The 17,754-nt window shown below is 38.2% G+C and overlaps 2 protein-coding genes across 2 annotated transcripts in view; one reads left to right on the plus strand and one right to left on the minus strand.

Annotated features, from left to right (window-relative positions):
- The window catches only part of LOC136863067 (zinc finger protein 367), a 43,949-nt gene extending 39,270 nt beyond the window's left edge, over positions 1-4,679 (minus strand). Inside the window, exon 1 of the mRNA XM_067139399.2 lies at positions 4,332-4,679. Coding sequence (XP_066995500.2) covers positions 4,332-4,656 — 325 coding nt within the window. The 5' untranslated portion in view covers positions 4,657-4,679. The remainder of the gene's footprint in view (positions 1-4,331) is intronic.
- A 508-nt stretch (positions 4,680-5,187) lies between these two features.
- The window catches only part of LOC136864404 (SERPINE1 mRNA-binding protein 1), a 277,245-nt gene continuing 264,678 nt past the window's right edge, over positions 5,188-17,754 (plus strand). Inside the window, exon 1 of the mRNA XM_067141348.2 lies at positions 5,188-5,534. Within this exon, the coding sequence (XP_066997449.2) occupies positions 5,291-5,534 (244 nt within the window). The 5' untranslated portion in view covers positions 5,188-5,290. The remainder of the gene's footprint in view (positions 5,535-17,754) is intronic.

Here is a 17,754-nt window from a genome sequence, read left to right on the forward strand (position 1 = left end):
TACCGTAGTTAAAATCCATTGGTAGGGTGCAAATATTTAACATCTAGTTTGCAAAACTGCAGCCTACAGATCTGACAGTTGTAGAACAGGTCCTTAGTCTGCCCCCCCACCACAGCACCAATCACTCGTTCCACAAATGTCCCGTTTGGTGTTTTGCATCTAGTTGCTTCGTAAGAGCTTGGACTCTCTTGGATCACAGCTGGATCATCATTTTGTGTCGAAGTTTGTCTTCTGTCAACTCAATAGACTCAAACTGCACGTTCTCTTGAGCATACTTGAGAAAAAGATGACTATTTCCACCTATTTCTTCAAATTTCATTGCAAGAGAATGCAATGCCAGCTTACTGATGCAGATGCATTTCGTGAAATACCTGCACATTTGATTTTCAATTTTGAGCTCTTTACCTGCAAAAACTACAGCATTTAAGAAGCTGCCATTCAAGACACTGCTGTCAGTTGTTACCCCAGCACCTTAATTCTTTCTACCCAAGCTGTTTGTAGTGATAATTTTTTTAAAAAATTCAAAATTATGTTATGAGTTTCCTTTTAAATGGATAAAGTGAGGGAAAACTAAAGGCTGTGGTTGTATATTAGAAAATAATAATGTACAAAAATAAGTAAATTAATTTATAATAATAATAATAATGACGAAGGAATGTTATACTTTCCCCCTTTGGTGGTTTTACGTAGGCCTACATACGGTACATGATTAAAATTTTCTTTTTTCTGTTTTTATTGTGAAATAATCTAGTAGGTTATACCTTGTAAGTTATGGAGGATTGCCCCAGTTAGCTTGGATTTCTCCAGACCCAGTTGTGCTTGATGTGATAGCCACGGGCACAGACTTTTGCCCTACATCTCAATTCTCACTGCAGAAGGCTTTGATGGAAAACAGGATGAGTAATATTGTCCCATATCTCCTTGCACACTTTCCAAAGACCCGCAATAGTGGCAGGACGTCTAGAAGAAAGCCCTCTTTTTCAGAAGACCAAAGGCACAGGAATCTCATCAGTAAGGCATCAGGGGATTTGACAGGAATGTCACTAAAGGGTATGACATGGACACCCGTCTCCGCTTCCTTTCTCTCGTAGTAAGTGACTGATGATCTGCAGTATGACTGTGCACTTTATCCATGTGGATCCAGACATTTGATGCATCCTCACTGTACAGCTGAGGGATATCTTCGTCAAAATAGGGGTCCATGACATTCTTCTGGAAGTAGGTAGCATTGATCTACGTTTTTTTGGCACTCTAAATATTCAGAGTTTACCCCAGGTACAATATTCTGCCATTACCATGAATCTCCTAGCAAACTTATCTTTGATTTCCTTGCCAAAGTTTGAGTGCCCCTTCTGGCCATTTGGGCGATAGTAAATTGCCCCGGGCTTATTGGTGTCATCCAAATAAACCAAAGCTTCATCCAGGGTAACAACCGATTGCCATTTATCCCCTGCTAGGTAGTTTTCGTATCCTTTTTTGTCATTAGCGAGCCATTCCTTAACGCCCTTTACTTTGAAAGAATGTCCAAGTGCCTTATGCTGCTTTACCAGATTCAGATCTTTTACTACACAGAAAACTGTTCCTTTAGATGCGCTTGCGTGCCTGGCAAAGTGTCTTTGAGTTGGTGGATTTTCCTTCAGGACAGCAGCCTTTACCTTCTTAATGATGTCCGGAGTTCTGGAAGGTTGAACTCTCTTCCACGGCAGTTTTTTCGAAGTTATTGTTTCTGGCGGGAAACCATTCTGATGTAATTTTATCACATTGCCTACAGAGGACTTACTAGTGTTGAGACCTCTCATTTTACACTCATGTACAATGCTCGATAATGAGAAAATAGTACCCGAAAGGCCAACAATATAGCCTTGCCAAATATCTGCAATTCGGCGGGCCATGAGGCAACAATGGTATGATATGACTGTTCGCAGCACTTCTGCAAATGACACTGGCCAGACAGAACAAGAAAAAGACATGCAGCTGCTTCGAGGAGCGAAATGTCCATTTAAGTTTGCGTCCTGTATTATCTGGGCCAATCCTGTATTGTCATTCGCTCTCCACCATAGATGTCCGAGACTTCAGAGTACATATTTGCCTTTATACGATATGGAAACTTTTTCACTCTGAAGGGCCTACTCCTTATCAAAAGAGCTAAGTTTAAACGTTTTTAGGCCTAGTTACACTGTTTGCTAAGTTTACTTACTCACCAGAAGATGCAGCACAGTCATGACATTCTACACTGTCTACGCAGTACTGTTCGTCACTCATAAGCAGTGCAACTGTATCATTTTTGGATCCAACCTTGTGTTCAGGACGTATTTTGCATTTTACTACGCATTTCCCACTCTCTCTTCACCTGAACATGCCCTACACCAGTCAAGTCGGACTGAAGTGAACAACTGAATTTTATTGGTTTCTGTTGTTCATTTTATATTTTACTATAAAAACAAACATAGTAACTGGGACAGGTGGGTTGGTTCCCAGCAGTGATAATAAAAAACCTCTCTCTCCTAGATGTAATACAAAGTAAGATTTATAAGATTCAATTATAAATAGGGTATTTTTAAGTGTGAGACCCTTACTGAACTTACACCATGAAACCAAGTGAAGTGAGAGAAGCAGAAGTATACAAGAAATGTAATAATTTCCTTGTATGAAAGCTGAAAGTCACACAGCTAGCTGCTGAGAAAGGAATCACGGCGGCCTTAGTAACAAAGGCTTTCATACCGACCTCTGAAAGATAACAATTTGTTAAGATGTATGTGTGTAATAAGATGACCAGTTAAGTTCATATATGTTGAAGTTCACAATTTATTTATAATAATAATAATAATAATAATAATAATAATTAGATAACTGCCGCCAGATGGCCAGATGTCCGAAACCTTGAAGCAAACAGAGACTTCGGCAACGACACAGTCATTATGAGGCAGTGCCTGCATCTGTATTGACCAATCTCTGGATAGATTGAAGAAATATTTATCACTTGATTGAAGAATCCAGAAATATGGATGTGACGAAAGGTCACAATACATGGCCACTAGTCAAACAGTCAAACTCTCCCTATCGTTAAACAATAACTTCTTCCTCCATAGCTTTTACCAAACCCTTGTGGAGTTGAGACTGCGGGCTGTCGCACACGTGAATTTGGTTTATGCGGAGGGATGTCGTGAACCAATAATTCCACTAATAAATAAAATACGTAAGAGTTAATCCACTTACTCAGCGTATTTCAAGAAGGGGGAACCCACAGAACGAACTTTAAAGGCTTGCAGGAAACGCTGCCATTTTCATTCAAAGTTTCATACACGAGAGTTTCATACTATGTTAAGTTTCAAAGGGTGCTAATTTTGTCAAGCTCAAGGTTGTGGAAGCAGATAAATTTCCCGGCACTGTAAAGAAATTTGTTAAAATTTGTAGGAGCTGAAGGGATTTTAAAACAATGTAACCACAGAACCCTGTGATCTCAAATCATTTCCTTCATTTGTAGAAACTGATTACTTCAATATTGAGTTGATGCTTGAAATTGTGTGTATTTAAAAGCCAGTCTGGGGCTAAAATAGCCCCAAGCCTTGGATTGGATACCATTACAACACAATTTTGAAGTACAGAAAAGCAATTGCACTCAATAATATGCCACAACAAAACAAATACCTTTCAAGATATACAAATACAAAACCCACCAACAATTTCTGGCATTCTGCACCTTAAAATGCCCTGTTATTACCTTTTCTCATCATCCGGGTTATTTTGTTTTCTGAATAACGTTTATGTAGAGCTTTGTAAAGCAGTGGATGCTACATTTTGACAGAAGAAGCACTGTACAAAGCTCACAACCAAGGCCAGAACGAAAATATGTTTCCTAGCTATTCCACTAATTTGGTTAACAGCAGTTCAAACATAGCGTTTAATTAAACAAGAAAAAGAAGTTCATATAAAATGCAATAGAAAAAATAAATAACATTATAGTAAGTTTCCCAGGGAGCATTCAATCCTCCTCGGAATTATTTGTTGGTGGAATGACAAGTGTTAAAGAAAAAGACTTACTTCATGAATATTTTGAGTTAACAAGTTTCATTTATTCGAACACTCAGCACTAATCTTGGAATGAAAGACTGAAAGGAAGTGATGAAATTACAGCAGTGCGTTCACGGATGATGATAAAACACGGACATCAAACATTCATGCATGCCTCCTAACCTTAATAATTTGAAAGCAAAATTAAAAAGTATTATACCTGGCTATACAAATAATGTGTTAATTAATGTAATTAATCTGTACAGGAATAGGAAATGACAAATTTCCACTTAAACGACTAGTAAAATGTTCCACTCTACCTGTGTGTGTCCTTAGATGAGCCTGCAAAGATTTTTCCCTCGGAAAAACCCTTTTGCAATAGCGGCATTTTATGGCACTTGGAGATGTTGATCCTTCTACCATTAAGTTTGTAATAGTATCTGCTCTAGGCCTCCCTCGTTTATTTTCCTGTCTTATGGCGTACTCCGGAGAACTACATGAACTTCCAGGACTCAACTCGATTTTCATAGCTTCTTCTCCCCAATTCCAAGGATAGAGTGTTGAGTCGTTTTCTGCATTAGTCTCACCTATATTCGCCACAATTGTACTCCGAGTATTTAGACGTTTAGGTGTAGTAAATGCCATAGTTTCAGGCAATTCTTAACACATTCCCTCCACAATACAAGTAATCTGTTAACACCATTCCAGATGATGTTGTTACCGCCAATAACTGTTTACAAATTTGCGCGCGTTTTGTCCTTGGTCAGGAATGGTTGAAGAAAAACAAGGGGAGGAATACGTATTCGTATTACTTTCAATGTTTTCATTAAACTGTAGTTTGGTGAAAATGTACGATTATACATACTCAGGTCCTTAATGCACATTAATTAACTACTCTAAAAGACAAACACAGCATAATTAAGTACCTATTGTTGAAATTTACGCATCAACTGTGTTTCGCGCCAAAGTATGAAGAGCTCCAAAATTTTTGATATTGTCCAAATAAAATGAACTTTTGCAACTAAGAGAAAAAAAATGACCTTAAAAATATAAATTAAATTTACACCGTTAATTATTATATTATAATCCGTGTTTCTTTAACATTTTACATTTCGGAAGGCAAAATATTTAAATGCATGAGGCACCCTTCTTCATATCTCGGTAAACCTCGTGGGATAACCTCCGCACTCGCCATATTGGAAGTGTGTTGGTTTTTGAACATCTGGGTAGCTTAAGATCATAAGAGCTTGTGTCGGCTAGATTACGAATTTTCCGAAAGATGGAAAATACGTACGGAATAGGTGTGGCGAATCGATACGCCTTATTTCTAGATGAGGAAGAAGATCCTCTTGAAGTGCTGAAAGTACAGGAATTGGAGAAGGAGGCTAAGAAAAAAAACAAACTTTCCGAGAAGGAAAATAAGGGAAAGCCTGAAACTAAAGGAAAGGTCGCCCCTGCTGCTAGGAAGGGTATCAAAGATGCCCAAAATGTTAAAACTGTGGATAATCCTAAGGCACGGGAAGGTAAGGCTCTACACTCGTGATTTTTACAACTGTGATTGTATGTGCTTACACTGGAAGAGCACGTTGAAAATCTAGGGAACTACACCGTTCAAGCATATTTCACTGGATACTTGTGTTGCTATTGTCAGTGTGAGCAAATGTATTTCCTTTCGTATGTGTTAAGGTTTCGTTGGCCCGTTGGGAAGCAGAGCTTTTGTACTCTCATTTTCGCTATTTTCCCGTTTCACATTCGGAAATGGTTTGAAATAAGGTTATGGGGAATGCGTCTTTCATCACATGCGGTGTCCGTCTGTTCCATACAAGCACGTTTTCAAGTGTTATTTTATAGTGTAATTTGATTCCACCAATCGTAATTGAAACTAAATTTGGTGTTATGATTGTTAGTAAAGACTGTAGATGGGCCCTATCATGTTTGATGTACAACAGACCCTTGAAGTCATTACTGCGTTTCTAAAGTAGGTATGTTCTGTCGTCTGTAATGTGATATTTTATCTCTTAATCTAACAGCGGGGCCAGATTAATATTTTATGACACAATATTGTTTGGTACAAACATATGGCTTTTTGAAGCTCATGCCTTTGGATGCCGCTCTGTGTACAGGTGCCGAATTCCACATCCAGTGTCGTTTATAAAATGGAATTGTGAATGGTTATGACTGCCTATCGTGCGATAATTAATTGTTGTGGTGGAATGTATGAAAAGGTGTGCGTGTCTGTTTTTTTCATTTTTTTAATAGTGGTTCTTGAGATGAAATGTTTGTTTTGCACTGAGTGGAGTGTTTTGCTGGAAAGTAAATATCCGATACTTAACAGCAATCTGTTTTTAACCGGAGCTTGTAGACTGCTGCAGTGGAGAAGTATGGAAATTTTTGTTTTCATTTGCTTGTATCCTTTATGAAAAGGAAATATTTAAATTCTGCATTAGTCACTTTACAGCTGTCGTATCTGTTTCAATATTAACTTGCTTACTATCCAAATTTGGTAGTTTTCAGTCTTGGTGCAGTATTTTATAAAGTGTTTATTACTGGACATTGCAGTAGATATTTTTATTACTCTAAGCAAGCCTATTGTTTCCTCAGTTGTAGTTTAGAGCTTGCCCTGATGGTAAAGAATTTTCTTAATTTTAAATTTTAGAACTATTGAATTATGCCTTTATTTAGTGGTATTAAAATTGGTGGCAATAAGTATGATATCTAACTAGCACATCCAGCAGAAAGATTTCTGTTGTAGAAAATGATTTCATCCCGGAGTTGGCTGCAGAATAAATTTGAGCTAGGCCTATTTAAGGGCCACTTAAAACAAACATTGATAATGCTAGTTTTGTAAGTTTTAAGTTTTAGAGATAGCTGGAATATTGTCAAAAGATTATTTAAAATTTAAATACTAAAAGAGTTGGCCATGTAGTCAGGGTCCCATCGCCGAGATCCTGCATTCAGCTGATGGTGGGTTCGAGTCCCGCCATTGGCATTGGTTTTCTGTTTCTAATTTTCACACCCTAAATAAGGCCCTGGCTACTACTTTCCATCAAACCTTCAATGTGTTACAGTCCCATTAACCCCTTAAGTGGGTATGACGTCTTTAGACGTTTTCGCGCTGGGCTTCTACAGTGGGTACGACGGCATTAGTCGATCGTAAAAGTTATCAATCACGTATGTATCTTGATGGTGAAGGCATACGGCGTGTCCATGGAATCTATCGCATTAGTTGATATGTTTTCCACGAAATCACGCTGTGTATTGTTTTTTAGAGCTGTGACAGCTTCGTGAAATGCATTTGTTTTGGCTCCTTGCAGGAAGTTCCTGAGCAGCCATTTATGTCGCGAAGCATGGCTCCCAAACGTAAAGTAGATCGGCTACCTCTCCGAAGGTGTATTGTGTGTTGGTCCCAAGGGAAGAGGAAGTAAACATCATACTGGTGTCCTGACTGTGAAAAGGCTTTGTGTGTAACACCTTGTTTCTGCCTATATCACACAGATAACAATCTACAAAACCTTTAATCATCCTGATTCAGAACAATTTAAATAATGTTAGTAACACATTTGGATTCATAACAATGTGAATAATGTTAGTATCACATTATTGAAGAATAATAATTACTAACGTATTAGATCAAACTAATTGTGTACACATTTATGAAGGAAATATTTAAATATCACAAGGTGGGGGAAAAAGTACCCACGGCAGGTTACGTATGTGGAGAATGTAGTACCCAGTTAAGGGGTTAAAACAATGTGCGTGTTCTGACAGCACGGGGCACCAAGCAAAGGCGTGGGAGCACTGTGTTGCCACATGACCTGGCTGGAGTTACTAGAACTACAATCAAAGCTTCTCGCTCTGTGCCAGGCACTGCGGAAAGTATGCAGGTGCGGGGACCATGAGAGTCTTAGACTAACATTATTGTTGCTATTATTCCAAGGTGCCTCAGCTGTAATTTTATCATGTCAAAAATCGTAAGACATACCCCATGGTTCCCCTCCCTCAGAGGCTTTTTTTAGTCTATGGAAGATTTTGTTTTTTTTAGGTAGATTTTAGCAGCAGAATAGCACTTCGACTGGCCTGCTCAACATTCTGGGTTCAACTCCGGGTGAGGATGGGAGAAATATCTGAGATTTTTTTATACATAAACCGAAATTGTTCGGACCCTACCATAGGCGTCGGCACAATTTATGATGCCAGCTATAATTGTAGCAAGTTGTGATAATTAAAAGTCCAACTTTCACCTTGTAGTTTTAAGTGTCTTTAAAGTTGCAATCGTTAGTTATGGGGCATCTTTTTACTGAAATCTGAAGCAAAAACAAAACTTTTGGTATTCTAACCACAGGTCACGATTCTTAATTTCTAAAATCCCACATGCTTTGTCCAAAATACCAAATTTATGAGAAGGAAGCAAAGAAGAATAATATAGAATTATATTTTTAAGAAACCAATAATATAATTTCGAGGGTGCTGGTAACACGTGTTATACTTCAATTAACTTTTCAAGGCATTTTCCAATTTTGCTGACTTAATGCTAGACCTGGAAACATTGCATTACCAATTTTCGAGAAAAATCTGAAATTACATTTTATGAATATTATACTAGGCCTATGTAAAATTTACTCTGCACTAAAATGCCAGTCTTGATAACGATACACTTATTATTAACATGAACATAATAGCACTAGAAATGTTTAGCTGATTTCAAAAACACGCTATACAGATGACATCAATTAAAGCAGACACTTATATAGCACGGCCACATTAGCTACGGTATACCAATTGGCAGTGTCGAACTTGGGACCGGCCTCCTCATGGGACTTGAAGACAGAGAGGGTAGGAAAAGGGAGAGAACTTATCTCGCTGGGATTGGTTTAAACTGGAGGCATGTTCTGGTTGCCATAGTAACTCCCATCCCTTACTACCATGGTGGGAACTGCCAGAACACTAACTTTTTTTAATAGTACTCTAGTGCGATGTTAAAGCATTAGGGGATTTAAATGTGAATTGTTTCAATGTATACTGAGCTGGATAGCTGCAGTGTCTTAAGTGCGGCAAGTGTGTCCAGTATTCGGGAGACGGTGGGTTCGAACGCCACTGTCGGCAGTTCTGAAGATGGTTTTCAGTGGTTTCCCATTTTCACACCAGGCAAATGATGGGGCTGTACCTTATTAGGATTACGGCCACTCGCCACTCCTAGCCCTTTCCTCTCCTATTGTCGCCATATGACTTACGTGTGTCAGTGCAATGTAAAAACAATTTGTTTTTGTTTCACTTGTAATAATTTGTTTTTGTTTCAAATAATCCATACATGTATCCAGGAATTGAATGAAACAACCTCATGTGTAGAGAAATACAGAAAACGATATTAAAGCTCTGGTTGAAGAAATTGTTTGTTGTCTTAATATGTCTTACTGTTGAATGTACCAAACCAGGAAGTGAAAAATCTTGTCTATTTAATGTTCGTATGACAGTCGTACAGAGGTAAGAGTTACAGGGTAATTAATTTACTCATTGGACTTGTATGTCTGAGTTATGACATTCTACAGCAAAGAATAGGACATACAGGAGATATAGGATATACAGTAGAATTTAGGGCAAAAGTTCAGTTACTGCAGCACTTTTTCAGCGCAGGCATCTACACGTGATTGCACTGTTGTTTGTTTCTCTCTGTGGACGTGATAGTGCAGTGCACAAGGCTGCCAACTTTTGAACTTAACAAACTTGTGACGGCTAGTGACAGTCGTAGGTCTGGCTAGGGACAAAATGGTATAACTTTACGTCCTGCAGCCCAAAATTTATAACATTATAAGGAAGTGAAAATAATGCAAATCTTACTTGGAATTCCGTTTAGAGGAGAGATGCATTCATTGCGATGTCTAGGAACCCACCATCCCGCCCCCAGAAGTAAATTTACTTTTAGAACCTAATAAAGAGCAGCAGCCGCCATCGTCCATGGCTAAAGTAGCTTCCTGCATTCTCATTGTTCAACGTGAACGGAATGTGATGTCATTGGCATCAATGCTGATAAATACATTGAATTACCAACTCGGTTGAATAAAAGCACAATCAAAAAACACCATGTAAAATAACAATGCAGCTTGTAACCGCCCAGACCAACGGTCCTATCCAGATCCTATCCTAACTGTCTGCACGGCAAGAACCAGTCCAGACCCATCATGTTTCCACATAAAACTAGGGGCCTAGGGCCACTTCGCAGCTTCTGACCATCCAGACAAATCGTCTTATCCGCAGCAAGAATCCTAACCGTCCAGACCGTTCGCCTTCCGTCCAGACCAGTCTTGTTTTCTCAGGAAACTAGGGACCTAGGGCTGCTTCGTGGCTTCTAACCATCCACACCAATGGTCTTGTCCAGATCCTATCCTAACCATCCACACGGCAAGAACCAGTCCAGATCAGTCGTGTAACAATCACCATCACCAGCTATCGAAGCACCTCGCTCATTAGTTTCTCGGTACAGAGGTTGGCAGCTCTGAGTACCGCTTCACAACATCCTTCCCAAGAAAAACCCAAGCGTGTAAACAAACGACAGTCGTTCCGCACGCAGTTGAATGTATTGCAAGCTGTCCACTTCATGACGGTATCGATGAGTACAATCAACAAATTAATTTAAAAACCACCTGATTGATACTTTATTTTTTGCTTTTGGCAAAATTAAAAATACATTAGCACACACAGAACATGTTTCGACCGCTTAGTGGTCACCTTCAGCTGTATATAAATAGCTTAGATGAAAACATTTGGATAGTAAGCACATTAAACCTTAAAGCTATGTCCCATGGGATCCTAAAAACTGTTGCTCTAGGTGCTCTAAATGAAAAAGGGGGGGGGGGGGGTAATATGTGTGAATGATACTTAAATTAAAATTTGCGTCTACAATTGTGTTTAAAAAAACGTATTTACAAATATACATATTTAAAATATTTATGGTGATGAGGCACTTTTTATAAAAAAACACTTGGGTTTGTATAAAAAGTCTATGTACAGTATATACCAGTCACAGGTTTTTGTATTGAGTATCTTCCGTCAGTGTTACTCTTTAGGTTATGGTAAAAGGCCGTGTTGACTCTTTGACTTGCAGATATTGCTCTTTAGATTTTGGTGAAAGGATGCGACTTGCAATAGTCCTATGGTAGCTACTCCATTACATCTAAGCTATTTATATACAGCTGGAGATGACCACTAAGTGGTCAAAACTTGTTCTGTGTATTTTTAATTTCGCCGAAGGCAAAAAATTAGATATAGATTAGGTGGTTTTTAAATTAATTTGTTGACAGCTGAATGTAGCGAGTACTGGGCTGCGAGAAGTAATGACAAAACCATTGGTCAGGATTGGTTAGGTTTGTGACAGAACCATTGGACTGGGATCAAGCAAAGGGGGTCTGAGGGCGCATGCCCCGAGGTTAGGGCGGCAAAGCGGTTGTTAGGCCTCTACCATTCTGTACAGTGAGAGCAGCACGGGTATGATGTGCATAGGTATCACCCAAATATCACTATAAAATTTGTCACAAATGGAACATAACAATTGCTTTTACACATATCAAGTGAAAAATCTGTGGCAAATTAAGAAATACCATCGTTATTTGAGAAATATGAAAACATACTTAAGGCTTGTAGACATGACTGGTTTATGTCGTATTCCGCTGCTGGTGCCGTCTTTTGTTACTTTCTTGAGGTCCAGGGCTAGCACCGTGGAATGGGTGGGCTATGTCTGTGGATTCTCATTATCCTTGTCCATTCGCTGCTGGTGCCGTCTTTTGTTACTTTCTTCAGGTCCAGGGCTAGCACCGTGGAATGGGAGTGCTATGTCTGTAGATTCTCATTATCTTTGTCCATATGACTAGAGTGGCCAGTTCAAACAGCAAAATGGAGGTCAACAGAAAAATAGCATGATCCCTGGACCAATAAATATTTTTATTTCTGTTCGAACGAAAGTAGCTCGATCCCTGGACCAATAAATCACCAGTCCACTGAATTTTTCTTATGTACATTGGCCATACCATTTTGTCGCCTATTAAATATTGTATATCGCGATACAATTCATGAAATGATGTCATTGAAAAGTGAAGCAATGAAACGAAAGCAAAGAACTTCAGTGAACACAGATATCAAACACGAAATTGTTGAAAGTGTAAGACAAGACATACGTGTGTCACTGTGAGCGCAACACCAAATGTACTTGTAAAGTGGTTAAGTACGTATACATAATACTCTCCAAAAATCAAATATTTCTTAATTTGCCAAAAAATTTTCACTTTATGTGTAAAAGCAATTATTATGTTCCATTTGTGACACATTTTATAGTGATATTTGGGTGATACCAATGCGCACTATACCCGAGCAGCACATTCAAAAGGCTGAAGTAGTTTATCGTGCTTGCTAGTGACAAAGCTATTTGTCTGTATTGTACATTGTTTTGTTACAGATTCCATTTAGTTGTGTTCTTATTGTGTGCGGGTTGGTAATGGAATGCATTTCACTTGATTGCTGGGAATGTCATATCTGATTTTATCTCATCTGAAGGAAATGCTACAACGTTGCTTGTGCAATGAATAATGGTCTGTGATAAATTATATTAGGTTATAACAGTAAATGTATCGTACGCGCACCTTTTAGCGATACGTGGACACCCTAGTGCTGAATAGAGTATCTTAGAGATTCGTATTGGCAAACTATGAATCGCTGTGCGACATCTGGCGTACACTTTACGTACTAGTACTGTTGTCTTTTATACAGCAAAGCCAAACTACAGAATTCATGCTGGGAACAAGATTCGCATCGAGAAATGTTATGTGTGTATGACACTGTTGTTGGCTTAAGATACTAAAGGTTTTGAATATTCATATCGATCGATTATATTATTCATTCAATTCAGATTTAATTTCCATTCAGTTGGCAGTATTACTGGAACCGGAGATCTCCCTCCCTACTCCTCCTACCCGTACAAAGAAATATCGCTAAAAGGTGCACGGACTATACTTCTAGGGGATGTTGGGAGCGTCCCTGGCTCTCACTGTAAACACATCTCTCCTCTACATAACATTTGTAACATTTCAAATCCATTATGATGCTATAAAACTTTTGCTGCACATAGTGAATTTGTACCGAATTTAATTCTAACAATAAACATGAAACTTGATAAATGTCAAACAGGTGGTGGTGTAACAGAGATTGATGCTATTTCGAGTGAAGTAGAAAATGATAAAAATGCCTAACTTTATTTGTTTTATTTTAGATTGTATAGTTTCAAACAAGGAATTAATGCATTGTGGTGTATGCTCTGTACATCTAATATTTTATTAGATTATTTTATCAAAATATTGTCCGTAAGTGCTACTTTGTTGAAAAATGAGGTTGTCAGAAATATACTGAAAAAGATGATCCGCACATATTGGCAAAGTATCGTAAGTGTAGATTGCGTGTAAACGTCTTAAGAAATTGAAAAAATTTAATGCCATCGTAACCACAGCCTTCTTTTTTCTTACCAGCAGAATTTTGTAAGATGACCGTAATATCAATGTGACAGATTGTTATCGTGCCTTATGCATTTATCATATGCACCCCCTAATAAAAATGGCAGCTGGATAGTCTATAGTAAGAGACATCCAGCCTTATGGGAAATGTGAGAAAGTGAGTATTTAGGTGAAGGAAATCTTCATGAAAAAGGTCAGAATACAAAGCTCACAAGAAGCTTAAAGAGGATTGCAAAGCCAACTTATTCAAGGATCAAAATGTAAAGCAAGATAATTTTCTGTGTGCTTTTGACTTGCAAAATGTGCTCAACACACCTTGTGGAGAAAGCGTGTTCTTATCTCTCTCTCTTCCAAATTACATTTTTAATTTTGCTGTGTAAAGTATCCACTCAGAATGGATTCTGCTATGCATGAGATGAAACATAGGGCAATAGACGGGTAAACGAAATTTGCACAGCCATGTTTGTCTTTAACCTCTGTGTTTAGTCGCATTCCAAGTAAAAGTAGTCTTTTTCTCTACTGTAATAGCTGTCCCGGTCAAAATAAGTACTAGATGTTAGCCATGATCCATAAGCTCCTTGCAGGATCTCAAAACATACAATTAAAACGACACTCCTGTTGCCAGGTCACACTGTACATGCCAGCAGTTTCAATTCATTCAATAGTTGATACATTCATACAAGAGAATCATCCTTAACAATGGTGAACTGTTTTTAGTCTGGCAAGAACCCAACCTAGACCTTATAATGCCGGGCTGAGTGGCTCATACCGTTGCGGCGCTGGCCTTCTGACCCCGACTTGGCAAGTTTGATCCTGGCTCAGTCTGGTGGTATTTAAAGGTGCTCAAATATGTCAGCCTCATGTTGGTAGATTTACTGGCACATTAAAGAACTTCTGCGGGACTAAATTCCAGCCCCTCTGAGTCTCCGAAAACCATAAAAGTAGTTGGTGGGGCCTAAAGCCAACATTATTATTATTATTATTATTATTATTATTATTATTATTATTATTATTATTATTATTATTAGACCTTACAAGTTTACTGTTCACCACGCTAACTTTGAAGACTGGAAAATTGGTTGCTCAGTCACCCCTTCCACTACAAATGATGGAGCAGCATGCAAATTAGGATAAAAACAGAGGTAATTCACAAGAATTCCAATGAAATAGTCTTTAAATTTGGATTACAAAAGGCTTAAGTCAACCTCCATCAGCACTGGCAACTGCCTAATCAAACATACATCAGCGGCTGTTGTACAGATCAAGAAGATAACCTGAATGCCTTCCTATAACAGTAATGCTCTTTCATGTGCCTCTAATACTACCACTACTACTACTCATAATAATAATAATAATAATAATAATAATAATAATAATATCAGAAGTTCCAAGATTTGGAGAGATTGTGATCTTAAGACCATAGACCTTAGTGAATTCATGATGATCCCCAGAGAATCCAATATTGAAGACACCCTACCTCAGACAGATGAAGATGATTAACTTCATTCAAGAAATCCACTGAAATGAAATGGCGTATGGCTTTAAGTGCCGGGAGTGTCCGAGGACATGTTCGGCTCGCCAGATACAGGTCTTATGATTTGACACACGTAGGCAACCTGCGCGTCGTGATGAGGATGAAATGATGATCAAGACGACACATACACTCGGCCCCCTTGTCAGCGAAATTAACCAATTATGGTTAAAGTTCGCGACCCTGCCGGAATCGAACCCGGGACTCCTGTGACCAAAGGCCAGCGCGCTAACCATTTAGCCATAGAGCCGGACAAGAAATCCATTTAAAGGCAATGTGCATTTTTCAGTGTTGGCCATCAATTTGAATGTCCACTGATTTTAATAGTGTTGGTATTTTACTCTATAATCAGTTGTCCATTTCTGAAGGAATATGTCTCAATTATCTTCTTGATTAAATTATACACTACTTTGTGTAAGTATATCTAACCCTAGACCGGGCGCGCTAATTTGTCACACTAGCGGGCGGCACTGTTGACTTTGTCAACCAGTTACGTTTCCAGTCGTTTACAGGCTTCCAATCGCATAAACATTTCATTAATGGCGTTTTATCTTTTCATTTCAATGTTTTTGTCCAAATAAAATTAAAAACTTATATTAGTGGTTAATATGAATGTACTTAAAATGGATAATCATGTACACGTGAAGGAATTTTGATACGGACATCAATACTGCGCGTATGTAAAATGAGTTAAGCAGTAGATACACAATTAAATTTAAATAATGGTCATATTTTAATATTTCCACAATTATACAATGAAATGATCAGATATAATAGAAAAAAATGACTGGACAAAAAGTAAACTTTGTTGCCATGTCCAAGAAATCTTTCACACATTATCCCACGAGCAGTGTCATAATTTCACTGCGGTTCGCAAATTTAGCATCACACTCACGGCTGTATTTCACTTCCTAGAAATGAACAAATTCGTCCAGTATAATAGTTTGACCATCTCAGCATTTATCAATTGCATGAAAGTCAATTTATGTTGATACCTTCCTAGTCTCCCCTTTCGGTCCTGGTGGTATTTTTAAAATATTGCTTGCTTTTACCCACGAAGTAATTTTTGAAAAGTCCGTCGTAGACCACATTGTTCCTTCATATCTTCCGAAGATAAATTTCCTTTCGTTATTATCTTCATGGGTCTCACTGTAACAATCGGCGTTCTGCTACGTATCACTGTTATGATCGTGATCTGATAAGTTTATAATTCCCTCCACCCCATCCGAAAAGTCCGAGGCAGAATCTTCTATTTCATCGGGCAACTGGCTCAAAATATCAGGTATATCTTCATCATTGACAAAACGAGACCTAAAATGGAAGTATTCTACATGCAATTATGCCTGACTTTGCCTAATTACCCAAAAAGTACAGAGGAAAGGAAATTTTAGACATAAATTTTACTTGCATGACCAGGCGCGCGGTTGACTTTGTCAACCAGCTTCGGGTTCCTAGAGTTCCATCGAGATAAATGCACACGTATCGTTTCCACTGTTGTCAAAACTTGACTGAACTGAAGGTCAGCGGTGAGAGCAAAGGTATTACTTGCGAGGTGGTGAAAGACTGACAGTTCTAGGAATTACAGCGTAAAATAGCGTTAAATACCTAGTTTGATAACTAGAACAGTTATACTACAGTGCGTAATGACTAGAGCCCGGATTTCCGTGCGCTATGAAATCTCAAAATACGCATGCATTCATACACTATCAAATAACAGGACATGCACAATAAACTGGAAAATGTGAACTATCAAAATTCCATTCAACATTACTATATTTTCACTTCCTTTTGAAACATTGTAAAAAACTAATTTCTCCACATTTTCTTCATTTAAGTTCATTCGTTTATCTGGCAGAACATTCCTAGACACAGAAAATTATCTTTCTACGTCACAAGAAGTGACAAGTTCAATGAAGACATTTAGGACGAAGTATATCTGAAGTTATATCTTTCCAAAAATTAACTTACAAACACCTTTCCTCAATCCATACGCAAGGTCTCTTCGTAGCCTTTTTACAGGTGGCATGACAACAACACTAAATTACAATTTGAAGCGTGTAAGCTTGCTGCCTCTCCAACTCCCTTCTTTTCTCAATTATTTTGGCCTCAGACCTGTGAACAGTGATAGTTTGGAATAAGAAATTCCAGGAAAGCAAAATAGGATTTAGTGCAAAACAGAGGTTTGTAAGCTGCTATCTCAGTAACACGGCATCACAGTAGTGTGATTCAAGTTTTGATTTTTTCGTCTAATGTAGACCAAAAAAAAGGAAATTGCATTCAGTAATTCAAAATTCAGAGTTCAGTTACTGGGACACCACATTTCCAAGGATTAGAGCGGTTGACGCGGGGTCTTCCGCTTATGTTAATGTTTATTCAGACGACGGGTAAGTGCTTGGCTAACTGGATTATAGGACCTCTATGCTTCTAACTTTGGTTGTATACTAGGAATACATTTTTTTTCTCAATAATAGACAAATAACGTGGACGTACGGTCCCAAAATCTGCAAACCCATGTTCAAAAAAAGGCACTATCATACAAGTTAACATAATATATGCATCAAAGTCAGAAGAAATGTCCAATTATTCCCTATTAAGTCCAAATTTTTCAAAATATGCATTATGCATGAATTTTTTTCCCCAAAAAGGCCAAAACATGCAAACATGCACTGAAAAAGTACAGTTCTTTGGAATTGATTAGTCGTGAAACAAATATTTGCAAAG

The sequence above is a fragment of the Anabrus simplex genome, chromosome 2, assembly GCF_040414725.1.
Source record: "Anabrus simplex isolate iqAnaSimp1 chromosome 2, ASM4041472v1, whole genome shotgun sequence".
Classification (NCBI taxonomy): domain Eukaryota; kingdom Metazoa; phylum Arthropoda; class Insecta; order Orthoptera; family Tettigoniidae; genus Anabrus; species Anabrus simplex.